This window comes from Octopus bimaculoides, chromosome 3, assembly GCF_046866305.1.
Source record: "Octopus bimaculoides isolate indiv1 chromosome 3, ASM4686630v1, whole genome shotgun sequence".
NCBI lineage: Eukaryota > Metazoa > Mollusca > Cephalopoda > Octopoda > Octopodidae > Octopus > Octopus bimaculoides.
In genome coordinates, this window is record NC_142930.1 from 131392033 (window position 1) to 131409348 (window position 17316).

At 37.1% G+C, this 17316-nt stretch overlaps 1 protein-coding gene across 1 annotated transcript in view; it reads left to right on the forward strand.

The window, feature by feature from the left end:
• LOC106878421 (ATPase family AAA domain-containing protein 3) overlaps nt 1-16970 on the forward strand; it is a 28018-nt gene extending 11048 nt beyond the window's left edge. The window contains exons 7-15 of the mRNA XM_014927663.3: nt 912-1067; nt 1568-1624; nt 3060-3185; nt 4899-5023; nt 7532-7583; nt 10261-10331; nt 11444-11611; nt 15150-15258; nt 16530-16970. Coding sequence (XP_014783149.2) covers nt 912-1067; nt 1568-1624; nt 3060-3185; nt 4899-5023; nt 7532-7583; nt 10261-10331; nt 11444-11611; nt 15150-15258; nt 16530-16820 — 1155 coding nt within the window. The 3' untranslated portion in view covers nt 16821-16970. The remainder of the gene's footprint in view (nt 1-911; nt 1068-1567; nt 1625-3059; nt 3186-4898; nt 5024-7531; nt 7584-10260; nt 10332-11443; nt 11612-15149; nt 15259-16529) is intronic.
• The last annotated feature ends 346 nt before the right edge of the window (nt 16971-17316 follow it).

Consider the following 17316-nt stretch of genomic DNA (forward strand, 5'->3'; position numbering starts at 1 on the left):
AGTCACTTTAAGACAAAAGTTATGCACTAGAATTGATTAAGAATTTTTTCTTCAATTGTGTTCTAAAAATCACATTAATATGTCAGTAAATAAAATAGTTACAGTTGTTTAATGAAACCAGTCTAAATTCGTGATGATTTTAGAATTTAATTGAAACTCATAAGGGGTATGTTTTACTTAGAAATATAGTAATGAAAGGGTTAAGTAGTGACAAACACCATTAAACTGGTAAGGGGTTTTCTTGGGGAGCAGTATTTAGTCTAACTTCTCTCATCTTGAAAAATCCAAACCATTCTAGTTTCCAAAATAAGATATTTCCTCAAAGCTGAAAATGCTTTGACAGAAAATCAGAAACGAATAAGACTGCTTGTGTGATGATGACACTCATTTGCAACTCTTGTGCAATGTCAGGGGGACACACACATGTGCATGCACATGCGTTCACACACACACACACGCGTGTGTATGTATATCTGTGTGGTGGACCAGGTGGCTACACCAGGCTCCAATCTGATTTGACAGAGTTTCTACAGCTGGATGCTCTTCTTAATGCCAACCACTCCAAGAGTGTAGTGGGTGCTTCAGCTATATCAACACAAAATGAATGCCATTGCAGCAGTGACTCATGAGAATATCAGATGTTTCACCTTTCTTGGAACTTGTCAATGATATACCCATTTGTTACATTGCTTGAGGGAGAGATAACTACATCAGCTCCACTAAGCTGGTATTCAGAGCTGAATAAACTGAAGCAGTGTGAAATGAAATAACTTGTTTGAGAATACATACACCACTCAGTCAAGGATTATCATTTTTTTTTTTTTATACTTAAAAATGAATTCTACTCTTTATATCTGTTGATATCTTCATTACAATATTAATTTTAAATGAATGCATATCTCTATTTCTAGGTAGCTGGTTTGACAATGTTGGCTGTTGGAGTATACACAGCAAAATATGGTACCAATGTAGCAGCTAATTACATACAAGCTAGGTTAGGGAAGCCGTCACTGATTCGAGAAACATCTCGATTTTCATTAACAGAAACTATAAAACATCCTGTTAAGGTAAGGATCCTTATCAGTTAGTGACCTTTAATTAACCATATATATCATCATCATCATCATCGTCATCGTTTAACGTCTGCTTTCCATGCTAGCATGGGTTGGACGATTTGACTGAGGACTGGTGAAACCAGATGGCTACACCAGGCTCCAATCTGATTTGGCAGAGTTTCTACAGCTGGATGCCCTTCCTAACGCCAACCACTCCGAGAGTGTAGTGGTGTATTTTATGTGCCACCCGCACAAGAGCCAGTCCAGGGGCACTGGCAACGATCTTTCTATTGTGTTTTTTTATATTCCTTTCTTATTTGTTTTTGTTTCTTGGACGATTTCATCTCCAACAACTAAAAATCATTCATCTTTAATCTGAGGAATTTCAGATTAGTGATATTTAATTCATTCAATTTTCAATTATTAGAAAAATATTTATAAATGTTGAGGAATATAAAGCATGTAACTGAATGTTAGGAAAACTTCTTTATTTCCCTGCCTTTCTTTTCCAGACTTACAAGCGTATTGCCAGCAAAGCAGAAGATTCCTTAAAAGGTATTGTATTACATGTAAGTGAATCAACTTGTCTTCTTCTGTCTTTTGTTTCTCAAAGACTGAGAATTTCCTCATGAAAATATTATATGTAAAGTGTAGGTATTTTCAAAGCATATAAGTTGCAGACAGGAGCCATTGCTTTTCTGTTTTATGTGTGCCTTTTTGTGATATTAACATGATGTGAAGTAAATATTTCTCTAGACAAGACTCTAGCTTTTTTTTTATGTAACAGTCCCAAACAATCTGCTACCTGGACCTGATATCTAGCTAAACATGTATGTATGATAAAATTTTATGACAATCTGTGTATCATACTAAATGTATATACACCATAGAATGGTTTGCTGCTGTGGATTTTGTGTGAGAGAAAATCTTGTGCTAAAAATACTCTATCAACAGAAAATGAATATCATTGCAGCAGTGATTCATGGGAATATCAGATGTTTCACTCTTCTTGGAACTTGTCAATAATATATCCATTTGTCACATTGCTTGAATGAAGCAGTGAATAATCCATTCACTGATATTGCAGAATGCTTGCCAGACTGTAGAAAACTTGGTGAATGCAACTGAAACACTATTAAATTGAAGCAACCATCTATGTATCATACTAAGTGAATATACATTGTAGAAAGGTATAAATACTCAAACACTTGCAGTGGATTTAAGCTCAAAATCATATAAGCTAATGATTCAGTCATTTAGCTATTTCAGTTTTACAATGAATTATTATCTCCGACAAGGTTGTTTTGACTGAGACTCCAATGGCACTAAATGATAGTAATAAAAATCACAGACTGAAGAAACTAATAGAGCTTATTAATGAATTTTGTGACTTGGTCAAACATCAATATCCTCATCTCCCCCAAAACATGGAAATTAACGACCCTCGCTAAATGATGGCCATTTTTAAACAGTTAAAGAACCCAAATTTTCACTAGTGTTTTATTAATGCAACATATATTTTTTGATAGTTTTTTTTATTACTATGTCATGGTTTTAGCATTTAAACCAGCCATATCTGGCCAAAATATTCCTAATATTTTAATGTTCAAACTGGCCAGATTTGGCCTCTCACACCAACCTTACAATATCATTCTGAGAATTAAGTTTCCTCATCAAACTCTCAAAGCTGCAAAATAATACATGATTAATTCAAAACAATGAGAATGAATAAGCAATACTTTAGACAGAATAATGTGAATACTAAAGGGTTAAGTGTTGTTTTGCTGTTTCGTTACCTTATTTCTGTTGGAATACACAGCTTTTGTTTCTGATAATTTACTAAGACAACTTGTCATTATTTTGCTGCATAAATTATGAGATTTTAATGGAAGGCTTTAACTTAAAATCACTTTAAAACAGGAAATTGTATCATAGAACAGGGATGGGGCAGTATCAAAATGGTTAGATTATGATTATGATCACCCTTTTATTATTCTTTAACAGCCTGATTTAGAAAGACGACTGCGAGACATTGCCATTGCCACTAAGCACACAAAAAAGAATAAAGGTTATTATCGGAACTTGCTTATGTATGGCCCTCCAGGAACTGGAAAAACAATGTTTGCTAAGGTAATAGCATTTTGTTCTGTTTGATTTTCTTGTTTTGAATAATGCTTCATGTATATTAAATTTTCATTCTTAGAAAAGCTTATAGAATATTGGTTATAGATTACAGCTTAATATTGAGTGGTAGATTAGCAGATTAAGTATTTTAGTGCTTAACTTGATTCATTTAGATTTTGAGATTAAATTCTTTTGAGAAGTGGAAAATAAAATAAAATAATGTAAGCCTGGCTGTTTGGTTAACAAGTTTCCTTCCAATGTTTTATGGTGAGCTGGCAGAAACGTTAGCATGCCGGGTGAAATGCATAGCGGTATTTCATCTGTCTTAACATTCTTAGTTCAAATTCCGCCAAGGTCGACTTTGCCTTTCATCCTTTTGGGGTCGATAAATTAAGTACCAGTTGCATACTGGGGTCGATCTAATTGACTGCTTTCCACTCCTCCAAAATTTCGGGCCTTGTGCCTAGAGTAAAAAAGAATGTTTTATGTTCAGTTCCACTTCACCTCACCTTTGGGCAAATGTTTTTTTAATGTAGCCTCAGATTGACCAAAGCTTTGTGAGTGAATTTGACAAATGGAAACTGAAAGAGAGCAATCATATATCATCATCATCATTATTTGAAATCCATGTTTTGTGCTGACATGGGTTAGACAGTTTGACAGGATCCATTAGATCCAAGAACTGTCCTGTGCATCAATATCTGCTTTGGCACGGTCTCTATGGCTGTATCTCCTTAATACTAATACTTTTCAGCATGTACTGGGTGCTTCTTCATGCCACCAACACTAGTAAGGTCTCCATGCAGTTTGTAAGGCTACAAAACGTGGATGGGTATTTATGTATGTTACAAATGTGTGTGTATGTGATTGTATATCCTGGTTCTGATGTGCACGAATTGTAAATGAACATAATTGTCATACAAGCAGTGTTGTTTGTTCACAATCTTCTGTGATGATATGACTAGTCACAGTGTTGTTCGTGTTTAAATGACAATGAGAAATATTACACCACACACACACATTGCAGCTTGATGCAATCCTTCAACTTGTTGACTTTATATTTCTTTATTGTCCACAAGGGGCTAAACATAGAGGGGACAAACGGATAAAGTCGGTTACATCGACTCCAGTGCGTAACTGGTACTTAATTTATCGACCCCAAAAGGATGAAAGGCAAAGTCGACCTCGGCAGAATTTGAACTCAGAACGTAACGGTAGACAAAATACCGCTAAGCATTTCGCTAAGCATCCAACCCATTCCATCATGGAAAATGGACATTAAAGAACAATGATTGTGTGTGTGTGTGTGTGTGTGTTGGCATTAGGAAGAGTATCCAGTTGTAGAAACTCTGCCAAATCAGATTGGAGCCTGGTGTAGCCATCTGGTTCGCCAGTCCTCAGTCAAATCGTCCAACCCATGCTAACATGGAAGGTGGACGTTAAACGATGAGATATGCATGCATAAAGCACATTTACCATTAAAGTTAGAACCTTTATTCATTACTTAGGTTGAAGTAAAGTTTTATTTGCAACATATCTCTGCTTGTGCCTGGTTGTCAAAAGCCAACGAATCAAAGTTTCGTTTAAACTTGTAAAAACAATTATCTTGACAGCATTTGCATTTTCCAAACACTTCATTCTGTATATTCTAGCATGAGAAAACGGATCTAGAACTATTAAAGACAAATGTCTTAAAATAGGTATCATTTTGTATTTCAGAGTCTTGCTGAACATTCTGGAATGGACTATGCCATCATGACTGGAGGTGATGTGGCTCCTATGGGTCGAGAAGGTGTCACAGCTATGCATAAAGTGTTTGACTGGGCTAAAACCAGCAGAAGAGGGTAATTTTTTGGACTATCTAAATATTTGTCTTTTTAACTTTTATTATAACAGTTTCAAATTTTGATTACATCGACCCCAGTGTTCAACTGGTACTTATTTTATTGACCCCGAAAGGGTGAAAGGGAAAGTTGACCCCAACAGAATTTGAGTTCAGAATGTAAAGATGAGTGAAAGGCCCCTAAACATTTTGCCCAGCTCACCACCATAATAATAATCCTTTTTAATAAAGGTACAAAGCCCGAGATGTTGGCGGAGAGGACTAGTTGATTACATCAACCTCAATGTTTCACTGGTACTTAATTTATCAACTTTAACAGGATGAAAGGCAAAGTTCACCTCAGCAGAATTTGAACTCAGAACATAAAAACAGACGAAATGCTACTAAGCATTTTGCCCAGCATGCTAATGATTCTGCCAGCTCACCACCATAATAATAATTATATTCCTTTCTAGTAAAAGGCACAAGGCCTGAAATTTTGCTGAGGAGGGGACTAGTTGATTACATTGACCCGTGTTTCACTGGTACTTAATTTATTGACCCCTGAAAGGATGAAAGGTAAAGTGGGCCCCGGCAGAATTTGAACTCAGAATGTGCAGACAGATAAAGTGCCACTAAGCATTTTGCCTGGTGTGCTAACAATTCTGCCAGCTCACCACCTTAACCATAATAATAATAATAGCAATAGTAATGTCAGACATGTTAATATGTTAATATATAATAATGAATTAAGAAAAACAATTGTGATTTAATAAGTCATAGGAATTTCCTTTTTCTTTTAACCCTGTTGGCTTTTTATTAACCTATTAACAACCTCAATAATTATGGTTAGTCATTCTTAACATCCTCCTGAAAATTTTCTTATACATAAACCCTGGATTTATTTCCCATTAACTACTTCCTGTGGGTATGAAATGTAGAACTTTTAGGACAGAAGTAGTTGGAAATTATGACATTTATGATTTGTCCAGTGGTTTCAGTAGTCTAAGTGAATGGACAACAACTTCAGTCAAGGATATGACTGACAGGTTCGCAAAACTGTAACACCTTTAAAAAAAAATCTTTCCTGATATTATCTAAACCATTTGATATTTTTCAACACTGACAATTATTGTGTACAAAAATGTTTTTTAAAACGTCTGAAAAGGTACAGTTTCTGTAATACTTAGGACTACAATTTTTATGTTAAATACTTTCTGGCTGAAGAAAACTTTTTTTATTTTTCATCATTTAGACAAGAGGGAGGGTAGTATGGCCATGACCCAATACAGAACCTCCAAGATTAGTTGATAGGGAAGGAGCAAGGCAGCCTCAAACCAGAGACTTGGTTTGAGTGTGTGCAGCAAAGGGGACTGCACTGGTGCCAGGGGTGAGGGGTAGTGTTAAACTGGTCGATGGATGAAGTCTGCTACCCAAGTAAACCATGGTAGGATTTGAACTTGGAACACAATGAGACAAAACTTATACAGCTAGGCATCTGGTTCAATATTCTTACAGTTCTGCCAATTTGCCAAATTGACCCTAAAAGGTTGACCTTGGTAGAATTTGAACCCAGATAGTAGAGTCAGAACAAATTTTGTGAGACATTCTATCCAACAATTTAATGACTGGGATCAACACAAGTTGATTACCATAGCAAATGCCTTCCTCATAAAATAAGCTTTTCAAATTGACATTAACTGCAACCCAGGGTAAGTTACGGGGTCCTTAATTGAGCCAAATATGTACATGAATATGCACACACACATATAAAGTGGCAAGCTGACAGAAACATTAACACTAAGGATAAAATGTTTAGTAGCATTTCTTCCAGCTTTTTATGTTCTGAGTTCAAATCCTGCTACAGTCAACTTTGCCTTCCTTCACTTTTGGATCAATAAAATAAAATGCCAGTCATCCAGCTGTAGAAACATTGCCAGATCAGATTAGAGCTTGGTGCAGCTGCTGGCTCTCCAGACCTCAGTCAAACCGTCCAACCCATGCCAGCATGGGAAACATGTTAAATGATGATGATGATGAGTCAAGCACTGGAATTGATGCAATCAACTTGTCCCCTTCCCTCAAAATTGTTGGCCTTGAACCCTACAATGAACTTGCATCCCTTTCAAAGGAAATATTGTAGTCTTGGTTATTCATAAGCCATGATAACTGGGTAATCAGCTCCTTGAGTCCTAGGATGCAAGAAAAAAAATTCATATGTATTGGCACAGGTGTAACTGTGTGGTAAGAAGTTTGCTTCCCAACCACTTGGTTCCAGGTTCAGTCCCACTGTATGGAACCTTAGGCAAATGTTTTCTACTATAGCCTCAGACCGACCAAAGCCTTGTGAGTGGATTTGGTAGATGGAAACAGAAAGAAACTCATCGTACATATATATCTGTGTGTGTGTGTGTGTGTGTAATTTGTATAATATATATATATACTCTCTCTTGATTTTATCAGCTAAAATATGTCCTCAATTGCTGAAGACTTTTAAACTCCAGTTTATTCCTTTACTGTTTATTTGTAGGTTACTGTTATTCGTTGATGAATCTGATGCATTTCTGAAAAAAAGAAATCGGGTAAGAATCAAATGTCTTAATCCAAAGTTAATAATAAGAATGAAGGTTAAGTTAGACACCAACTAACCCACATAAGATTTGAAACATGTGAGACATGCATAATTCTGCATGTTACATACTCTAGCTGATATCAGATTTTTGCCTGTCAATGTAAACAACTTTGATAGTGAAGATCTATGATCAGAGTTGTTCCAGACATAGCCAGCCCATTTATTTTTATTTTTCAGGCTTACTATATGTAGATCTACATTATTCATTATGTCTTTCCTGATTTGAAAAATATTTGGGAAAATGAACATGAAATGACAATGGTAACTGTTGTTGACCAATAGATATTTAATTCCTAATGAAACTCTAGTCATTAATGGTGTCACTACATCATGTTCTTCTCCTCTTCCTTCCACCCATCCCTCCATCTTTTCCACCAACTGTTCCTGGGAGGGTCGGGGCGGCGGGGTAGTCCTCAGGCACCTCCTCGTGGCTACCTATTAGAAGCAACTTTCATTACACTTTCCAGCTGGACCCCCAAGCATGACTAACTGAGACTATGAATATTAGACAACCATCTCACTCTTGGTCTACTTATTCTAGAAGACCAGTAGAATAAGTATTGTTTGACCACAGTGACTGAAACAAATAAATGATATATCATCATTTAATGTCCATCATCCATGCTGGTATGGGTTGGATGGTTTGACCAGGGCTGGCAAGCTGGAAGGCTGCACCTGACTCCAGTCTGATTTTGCATGATTTCTACTGCTGGGTACCCTTCCTAACACCAGCCACTCTGAGAGTTTAATGGGTGCTTTTACGTGCCACCAGCATGGGTGCCATTTGTGTGACACCAGTATCTGCCATGGCTGCAATTTTACTTAACTTAATGGGTCTTCCTCTCAAGCATGGCATAATGCCAAATATCTTGCTCATTTGTCATTGTCTCTGTGTGGCCCAACACTCAAAAGGTGCTTTTCATGAGCCACCAGCATCAGCCACTTTGCCTCCATGGGCCCAACACTCAAAAGGTGCTTTTTACGTGCTACCGGCACATGTGCCAGTTACATGACACCAGCATCGGCCACGGCCACAATTTCACTTTGCCTGATGGGTCTTTTCAAGCACAGCATATCGCCAAAGGCCTTGATCACTAGTCATTGCCTCTGTGAGACCCAAAGTTTGAAGATCATGCTTCACCACCTTGTTCCATGTCATCTTCCTGGGTCTACCTCTACTACAGTTTCCCTTCACAGTTAGAGATCAGCACTTCTTTACACAACTGTCCTTGTCTATATGCATCACATGATCACGCCAGCACAGTTGTCTCTCTTGCACATCACATCTGATGTCTCTTATGCCCAGCTTTTCTCACGAGATGCTTACACTGACATTGCACATCCAGTGAAACATGTGTCCTAATAAAAGAAGGGATGGTTATTATTGGAAAACTTTTGATTAGACTTGCTTTATCTCAAAACCAGCCTGAGACTAAATATTTACAAATCTTGATGTATTTAAGGGTAAGGGAAAACTACAGAAGAAAGAGCTCTTTGTGAAATATTTAATGTCCTCTTCCCATAGCATATAAAAATAATTCCATCTTCACTACATATTTTATGACTTGATTCTTGTCAACAAAGACTCTCATTTGTCTCCCTGAATTCTACTGGAACTCTTTGAGAAATTGTGTAAAATATGTATTAGATATGTTTGTGGCATAACAGGAGAATCTAATTTTTCAGTCATCATTTCTTATTTTTCTTATATAAGAACATTCTTTACGGCATACAAAACAAACTCCACTTAAATATATATATGTATGTATATACACAAGTGAGTGGACAAACAAAAGAAGGGAACTCAACAAATTTATTGGGTGTTACAAGTATGGCTCAAAACAGTTCGATTCAAATTCATTGATACATTTAAGTTTCAAGTGTGATGCTAGTCTTCAGCCATTTTGAAATGGCTGAAGACTAGCGTCACACTTGAAACTTAAGAGTACCAATGAATTTGAGTCAAACTGTTTTGATACACACACATATATTGTTTACGTTGTAAGGATTTAGAAACATCAAGAGAATGTGAAATAATTCAATTTTAATGGTTGAACTTATTTTTCTGAGTTCAACTGGTAAAATTGAATTATACATATATTAAAGCACTAAAGTTAAATTCTGATAATAGAGTCACCAATGGTTTAGCTTTGTGGACATCTCATCAGACTCTATACAAAAACAAATTTAACTCTTCATCTTTCAGAGATAGAAAGTTATTATGGTCAGTTGGTCAAAAGGTTATCAGAGGATAAACGTTCCACGTTGGTGAGGATGGCTTATCTTCCCTAGACCAGCCAATTTAGGAAATAGAGATTTATCTCCTGGCCTGCTAACAGATTGTAAGGATGCTTATGAGCCTTAATCAGCAAATGAGGAATCCCAGTTTTGCAGCAGTTAGTACATGAAATGGATACATTATGAGAATATTTCTTGGCGAGTATGTGTGCATACTTGTTACTGAATTATCTCTTGTTAATGCAGACTAACAGTAATCTCCCTCACATTCTAGTGACTATCTTTTTAACTACCATTTTTTAATTCTAATCCTTAGATTGAACATTGAGCATAAAAACTTCTTTGTCTTGTTCACTGTTCTAATTATCTGAATTTTTTATTAAATCTAGGAACAAATTAGTGAGGATCTCAGAGCAACACTAAATGCCTTTTTGTACCGAACTGGAGAGCAATCAAACAAGTAAGTTGGTTTTTTTTTTATTTTTACATCATAAATTGATATTCAATTTTCTTGTGAGGCATCACCAAAAGCCATTTACCCTGATTTGACGGAGAACAAACTAGAATAGTTCTTGATTGTGTTTTGAATTCATCCATACAAGCTAAGAATATCTTTACCAACAATACAGTAGAATATCTTTACCAACAATACAGTACCATCTCTTGTTGCCTACAGCAATGCCTATACCCCTGTGTGGTACTTATTTACAGACACGTGCATTGAACCACTACCTTAGGCATCTTTCCCAAGAGCAGATAGCAGATGTGTACAGGTTTATTGTTCATACTAAAATAACAAAACTTGATCACCATTAAACTAATAATAAGTGATACTTGTTTCATTTAATTTGCTACTGCATGCATCCTATATCCCTCATGGGAATATGTTCAAACATCCATTTTTCTTTGCTAGCATAGCTTGGGCAGGATCTTACAATCAGATGCTTTTCCTGTTGCCATAGCCCACTTGTTTAACAGGTAAAAGATTTTAAGATTCCACAGGTGTTTGAAATCACAGATCATAACATAAACATTATCAACATTTCACTCAGTGACAAGTGAAATATCAACATCCATATTGCACACACACACACACACACATAAGATAGAAAGAGAGAGAAGTCATTTTTCTTTGTAATTTCCAGAATAAAATTTTATGTCTTAGTATTTAATAAAGTATAAATTCGATTTTTATTTACCTATAGTATTTAAATGAAAGTAGATACAAAGGGCATGTGACAGAATCAGTGGCAATATTGATTATTTACTCCTGATAAAACACTTTGGTAACCACAACCACTAAAATAGTAAAGGAAAGAGATTCAGTGTTCTGACCTTGGTGGTCCTCCTTGTCTGGTGACATTGATGAGAGTGATGCCTGACCTGTGTCTGCAGGAAAAAATATGGGTAGTGAGGCAGAACTGAACTGTTGAATCATTCAGAGGTTTATACAACTCACAGTCACCGTTTCTCAGTTTCTTAACTTTCATGCTATTATGATTTTGAGGCATTTCTAGATGAGTCTATTTTTATTTTCAATTATTTTAATATTTTCGTGTTTTTATTTTTCAGGTTTATGTTAGTCTTATCCAGTAATCAACCCGAACAATTTGATTGGGCCATTAATGATCGTCTTGACGAAATGGTAGAATTTGTCTTACCCACATTGTCCGAGAGGGAACGTATGGTTAGACAATACTTTGATGAGTTTGTGTTGAAACCAGCCACAGAAGGCAAGAGGTATGTATTTGTGTGTGGGTGTGTGGCTCAGAATTTAGAGAGACTGGAGATGAATGATGAGTTGAATATAATTTGTTTGAACCATTTTGAGCGTGGCCGTTGCCAGTACCACCTGACTGGCCTTCGTAGGATTTTCGAGCGAGATCGTTGCCAGTGCCCCTGGACTGGCTCTTGTGCAGGTGGCACCTAAAATACACTATTTTGAGTGTGGCCGTTGCCAGTACCGCCTGACTGGCCTTTGTGCAGGTGACACGTAAAAGCACCCACTACACTCTCTGAGTGGTTGGCGTTAGGAAGGGCATCCAGCTGTAGAAACTCTGCCAAATCAGATTGGAGCCTGGTGTTGCCATCTGGTTTCACCAGTCCTCAGTCAAATCGTCCAACCCATGCTAGCATGGAAAGCGGACGTTAAACGATGATGATGATGATAGAGTGTACTTAGGAGAAAGACTGACACTAGATCTGAGAAAAGTATTGAGAGATGTGTGGAAGAGAGATTTTGACATTGGATTTGATATGTAATGGGGTTAGATTTTAAATGCTGTTTGAAAATCAGCACTTTGGGTGTTAGGGGAAATATGTTATAGGATTGAAGCAGTGAATAGGCTAACTGTATTGTGTGTCTGTCCAACTCACATAAACATGGTTAAGCATATAATATACTCACACAAACACAAATGAATGTGCATATGTCAAAGACTTAATGCTCTATTTCACTGACACTTAAAAATTGTATCTGGCATAGTGCAAAGGAAATATGTAACATCCGGTTTGACAACACCAGGTGGCAACATGCACCCTTTTTCCTGTTACATTTGGCAGCCTTGATCATTGACCTGCCATTAATTTAGCACTGCCTTCATCATCAATCACCATCATCACCATTATATATCAGGTTGAGTAAAAAGTATGCAACATTTTGAACCATGAAGAATTTGTACCTGATTTTTGCAGAGGTTTGAATTTTTTTTTTTGCAATTGTCTGCTAATACAGACATAGACTTCCCCCAAATGCATCGAAAAATTAACATTCATAGTGTTTTCACTGTTGTTACAATCATCTGAAATGGAACTGTCAAAGCGCAGTATTTGAGCAATTTTGCTATTCAACTTCAAAAAAGGACATAAAGCAGTTGAAACTGCTTGTGATATCAACGAAACATTTGGTAAGGAAATGACCAGTGAGTGGTCAGCTCAAAGAGGGTTTAAACAATTTTGCAGTGGAGACCTGAGCCTTGAAGATTGTGAGCATAGTGGACGCCCATCTGTCATCGACGACAGTTAATTAAAGACCATCATTGAGAAAAATCCATGTAAAACCACTCGAGAACTGGCAAAAGAACTTCAAGTTAGCCAGAAAACTGCCTGCGGTCATTTCATGCGACCAGAAAATAAAAAAAACTTGACAAATGGGTACCACACGATTTGAATGAAAATCAGAAAATGCACAGATATGAAATTTGCTCATCACTTCTTCTCCATAACCAGACCAATCCATTTGTCAACTGTGTTGTAACTTGCGATGAAAAGTGGGTTCTGTACAATAATAAAAAACGTTTTTCGCAGTGGTTGGATCAAAATGAAGCACCGAAAACCTTCCCTAAACCCAAATTCTTCAAAAAGAAGGTTATGGTGACTGTTTGGTAGTGTACTGCTGGACTCATCCACTATAACTTCTTAAAATTCTGAAAAACCATTACTGCAGAAATATATTGCCATGAAATTGCCAAAATGAATGAAAAACTGCTACTCCTCCATCCCAGACTGGTCAACAAGAGAGCCAGTCATTGTTCATGACAATGTTTGACCACACATTTCACTAATGATGCTCCGGAAGTTGAGGGATCTTGGCTATGAAGTTCTTCCCCATCCAGCTTATTCCCCAGACTTTTCTCCTACCAGCTACCACTTTTTCAAGCACCTTGATGGTTTTCTGTAAGAGAAGGAGTTCAAAAATCAAACCGATGCTGAAAGTGTATTCAAAGAGTTCTTCAGCCCTAAGACTCCAGGTTTTTGTTACCAGAATAAAAATTCACAAATTTGTTTAGAAAAGTTGTGGTTATTCAAAAATATATGTAGTTGATGTAAGGAAAAGAATAATTCAGATCGTTAAAAGTCAGAACATTTATTGAGAAAGAGAAGAAAGAAGAATTGTGTGTGCTGTTGTACAGTCATAGAAGTAATGGAAGAAGGAAGTGGAGATGTAGGCCTGTGGTTTCTGGGTGGAGGGGAGTGGAAGCTAGAAAGATAGAAACTGTAGAGTTGGAGGTGGGGGTGCATATCAGTAGGAGTGCTAAGTAGTGGGGGAAGGTGTAAAGTATAAACAGTTGTTAATTCCATGGGGATAAGATATCCCTAATTTATAAATAAATCTTTGTTCCCATGGTTACTAAGAAGAGAGTAATCCGAAGACAGAAAGTTGGTGGTGTGACTGACTTGAATGGATCATAAGGAGTTGTGTTGGAAACAATTCACCAAGCATTGATCAGTTTTGCATATTAACTTCATTGTTTTAACATCTTTTCCATGCTAGGATGGGTGAGATGAAATTTGTTGAGGCAGATTTAGTATGGCCAGGTGCTCTTTCTATCACCAAGCCTCACCTATTTCTAAGCAGATGAACTCAAACAGAACAATAGCCAGAACTGTTTTCATGGAGGGTTGCAGATGAATGATTCTGCTTCACAGTAACATTTGTTTACAGTTAGTGTGCCATGTCAAAACAAGGAGGCACACTGATGCACATCTTGGACTATATCATTCAATGTGTGTTTTCTTTCTTAAGATAGTCGAATGTAGATTGGGAAGGATTTGGATGCTAATTCCAGCAGATCAGTTTTGCTTTCCTGCTTTACAAGGTTGACAAAGTACCAGTCGAGCACTGGAGTTGATTTAAACCAGCCATATCTGGTTTAAAATATTCTATCAGTTTTATGTTCAAACTGGCCAGATCTGGCTTTTCATACATACTCTACAATGTCATTCTGAAAAATAAATAATAAGATCACCATCATTATTTAGCGTCCACTCTTCATGCTGGCATGGGTTAGGCAGTTTGATATGAGCTGGAGAGCTGCACCAGGTTCCAGTCTGATTTGGCATGGTTTCTAAAGCTGAATGCCTTTCTTAACACTAACCACTCCAGGAGTGTAATGGGTGCTTTTACATGACACTGGCAATGACCACGACTACAATGCACAGGTGCCATTTACATGGCACTGGCACAGCTACAACTACGATTTCACTTGGCCTGACCAGTCTTCTCATGCACAGCATATCGCCAGAGGTCGCAGTCACTTGTCATCACTTCCATGAGGCCCAACATTCGAAGATCATGCTTCACCACTTCATCCCATGTCCTCCTGCTTCTACTTCTTCCACAGTTTCCCGCTACAGTTCAGCATAACATTTGACAGGGTAATCACAATACTGAAAAGTTAATCAAGTAACCCTTGTCTCCAAATATCTGGCCTTCTGCTTACATAAGAAATTGTCATTTTATTCAATCGATTTTTTTTTTTTGTTTCTTTTGTTGCAGACGTTTAAAGATAGCACAGTTTGATTATGGAGTAAAATGTTCAGAAATTGCAGCACGTACTGAAGGTCTTTCCGGAAGAGAAATAGCTAAATTAGGTGTTGCCTGGCAGGTTAGTTTGAGAAAATTTTCATTGCAGCTTTTATTCTTTTATTTGTTTGTTTAACATTCACTTTCTGTGCAGACATAGGCTGAATGAGGACATTACTGAGGGCATTGTTCTTGTCACTAATTTATACCTTTTTTTTTCAAGTATAGGATTATTATTATTATTATTATTATTAAGATGACAAGCTGGCAGATTTGTTAGCAAGCTAGACAAAATGCCACAAAGCATTCAGTATTTTTCAACATTGACAAGTGCTGTGTATGATTTGTCAGTTGGGGCAGATTATTTTATGGCCAGTGGCCCATCCTGTCACTAACCCCATCTGTTTCCAAGCTAAAGAAACAGTGAGTGGATTTAAAAGATAAAAACAGAAAGAGGCCTGTCTGTGTCTCTCCCTTTCTCTCTCTCTCTCTCACATGCACACACATGCATATAACACAGACATGGATGTTTGGTAAGAAGTTTGCTTTTCAACCATATGATTTGGGGTTCAGTCCTACTACATGGCTCTTTGGGCAAAGTGTTTTCTAATATAGTCGTGGGTGAACTAAAGTCTTGCGCTGGGAATTAGTTGACTGAAACTGAAAGAAGCCTGTTGTGTGTATAAGTGTGTGTTTTACTGTCTCTCTGCCTTGATGTCATATGATAGGTAATATCTCCCCATAATCAGACATGTCCCGGAAGATTAGAAACACTGCTTGTATGAGACTGAGACTTGCTTACAACTATCCTATGACATCAAGGCAGAGAGACAGTAAAACACACATTTATACACAACCAACAGTCAACTAAATCCCAGCACAAGACTTCAGTTCACCCGCAACTATATTAGAAAACGCTTGGACTGAACCCAAAATCATATGTTTGAAAAGCAAACTTCTTACCAAAAATCCGTGTCTGTGTTATATGTGTGTGCGTGCATGTGAGAGAGACGGTGGGGGAGACACAGACTGGCCTCTTTCAGTTTCTGTCATTTAAATCCACTCACAAAGCTTTCGTTAGTCCAAGGCTATATTAGAAGACACTTACCCAAGGTGCCATGAGTGGGACTGAACTTAAAACCACATGGTTGGAAAACAAACTTATTAAAAACACAGCTTTGCTCGTACCTAAAGTAAATAAGATAAGATATTTAGTTTAGCTGTGTGACATTTGTGTTGCTCCTTCCTTGTCTGAGAAAAAATGCTTTTTGATAAAATGTTCTACTTAGAATTTCTTGATAATTAGTAAGTTTTGCTGTGTTATTAAAACTATGTTTCCTTTTTGTTTTTCAGGCCACAGCCTATGCTTCTGATGATGGTGTGCTGACAGAACAAATGATTGATAGTATCGTAGATAACGCTATTAGACAACATAGTCAGAAAGTATTGTGGCAAGATGATAAGCAAACCAGTCTCTTCCTTCAACCTCAAGATAGTTTAATCAGTTCAGTTCTGAAGAGTGAGGCTTCTTCTTCAACACAGCCACCATCTCCATCGTCAAATTCATCATCTTCATCATCAACAACAGCGTCGCTGTCATCACCACCACCATCACCACCACCACCACCGTCATCTACAAGCTGATTATAATAGACCATGATTAGACTCGCACTTAAAAAGTCTTACTCTCAGAGTGATGATTCTTGTATGAGTTGTACATAATCATTGTTTCAAAGATTAGAATTTTACAAATTGATAGAATATTATTGGAAATTAAAACAATTTTGAAACTGCCTTCATATGTAAAGATTTTCTTTTTCTCCACCCTGGTCTGACAAAACTCTTTGAGGCAGATATTCTGTAGGTTGGACACCCTTCCTATTGCTGTGTCTTCCATTTAGAATATTCTAAATGGAAGACACAGCTTGAATGACAGTGATACTTGTTTACAATTACTGTACAGTGTCAAGATAAGGAGACATCCATGTATGCTGGTTGGTGGTGTTAGGAAGAGTATCCAACTGTAAAAACTCTGCCAAAACAGACAGTGAAGTTTGGTGCAGTCTTCTGCAACCCATGCCTGCATGGGAAATGGATATTAAATGATGATGATGATATATCATCATCATCATCATCATTT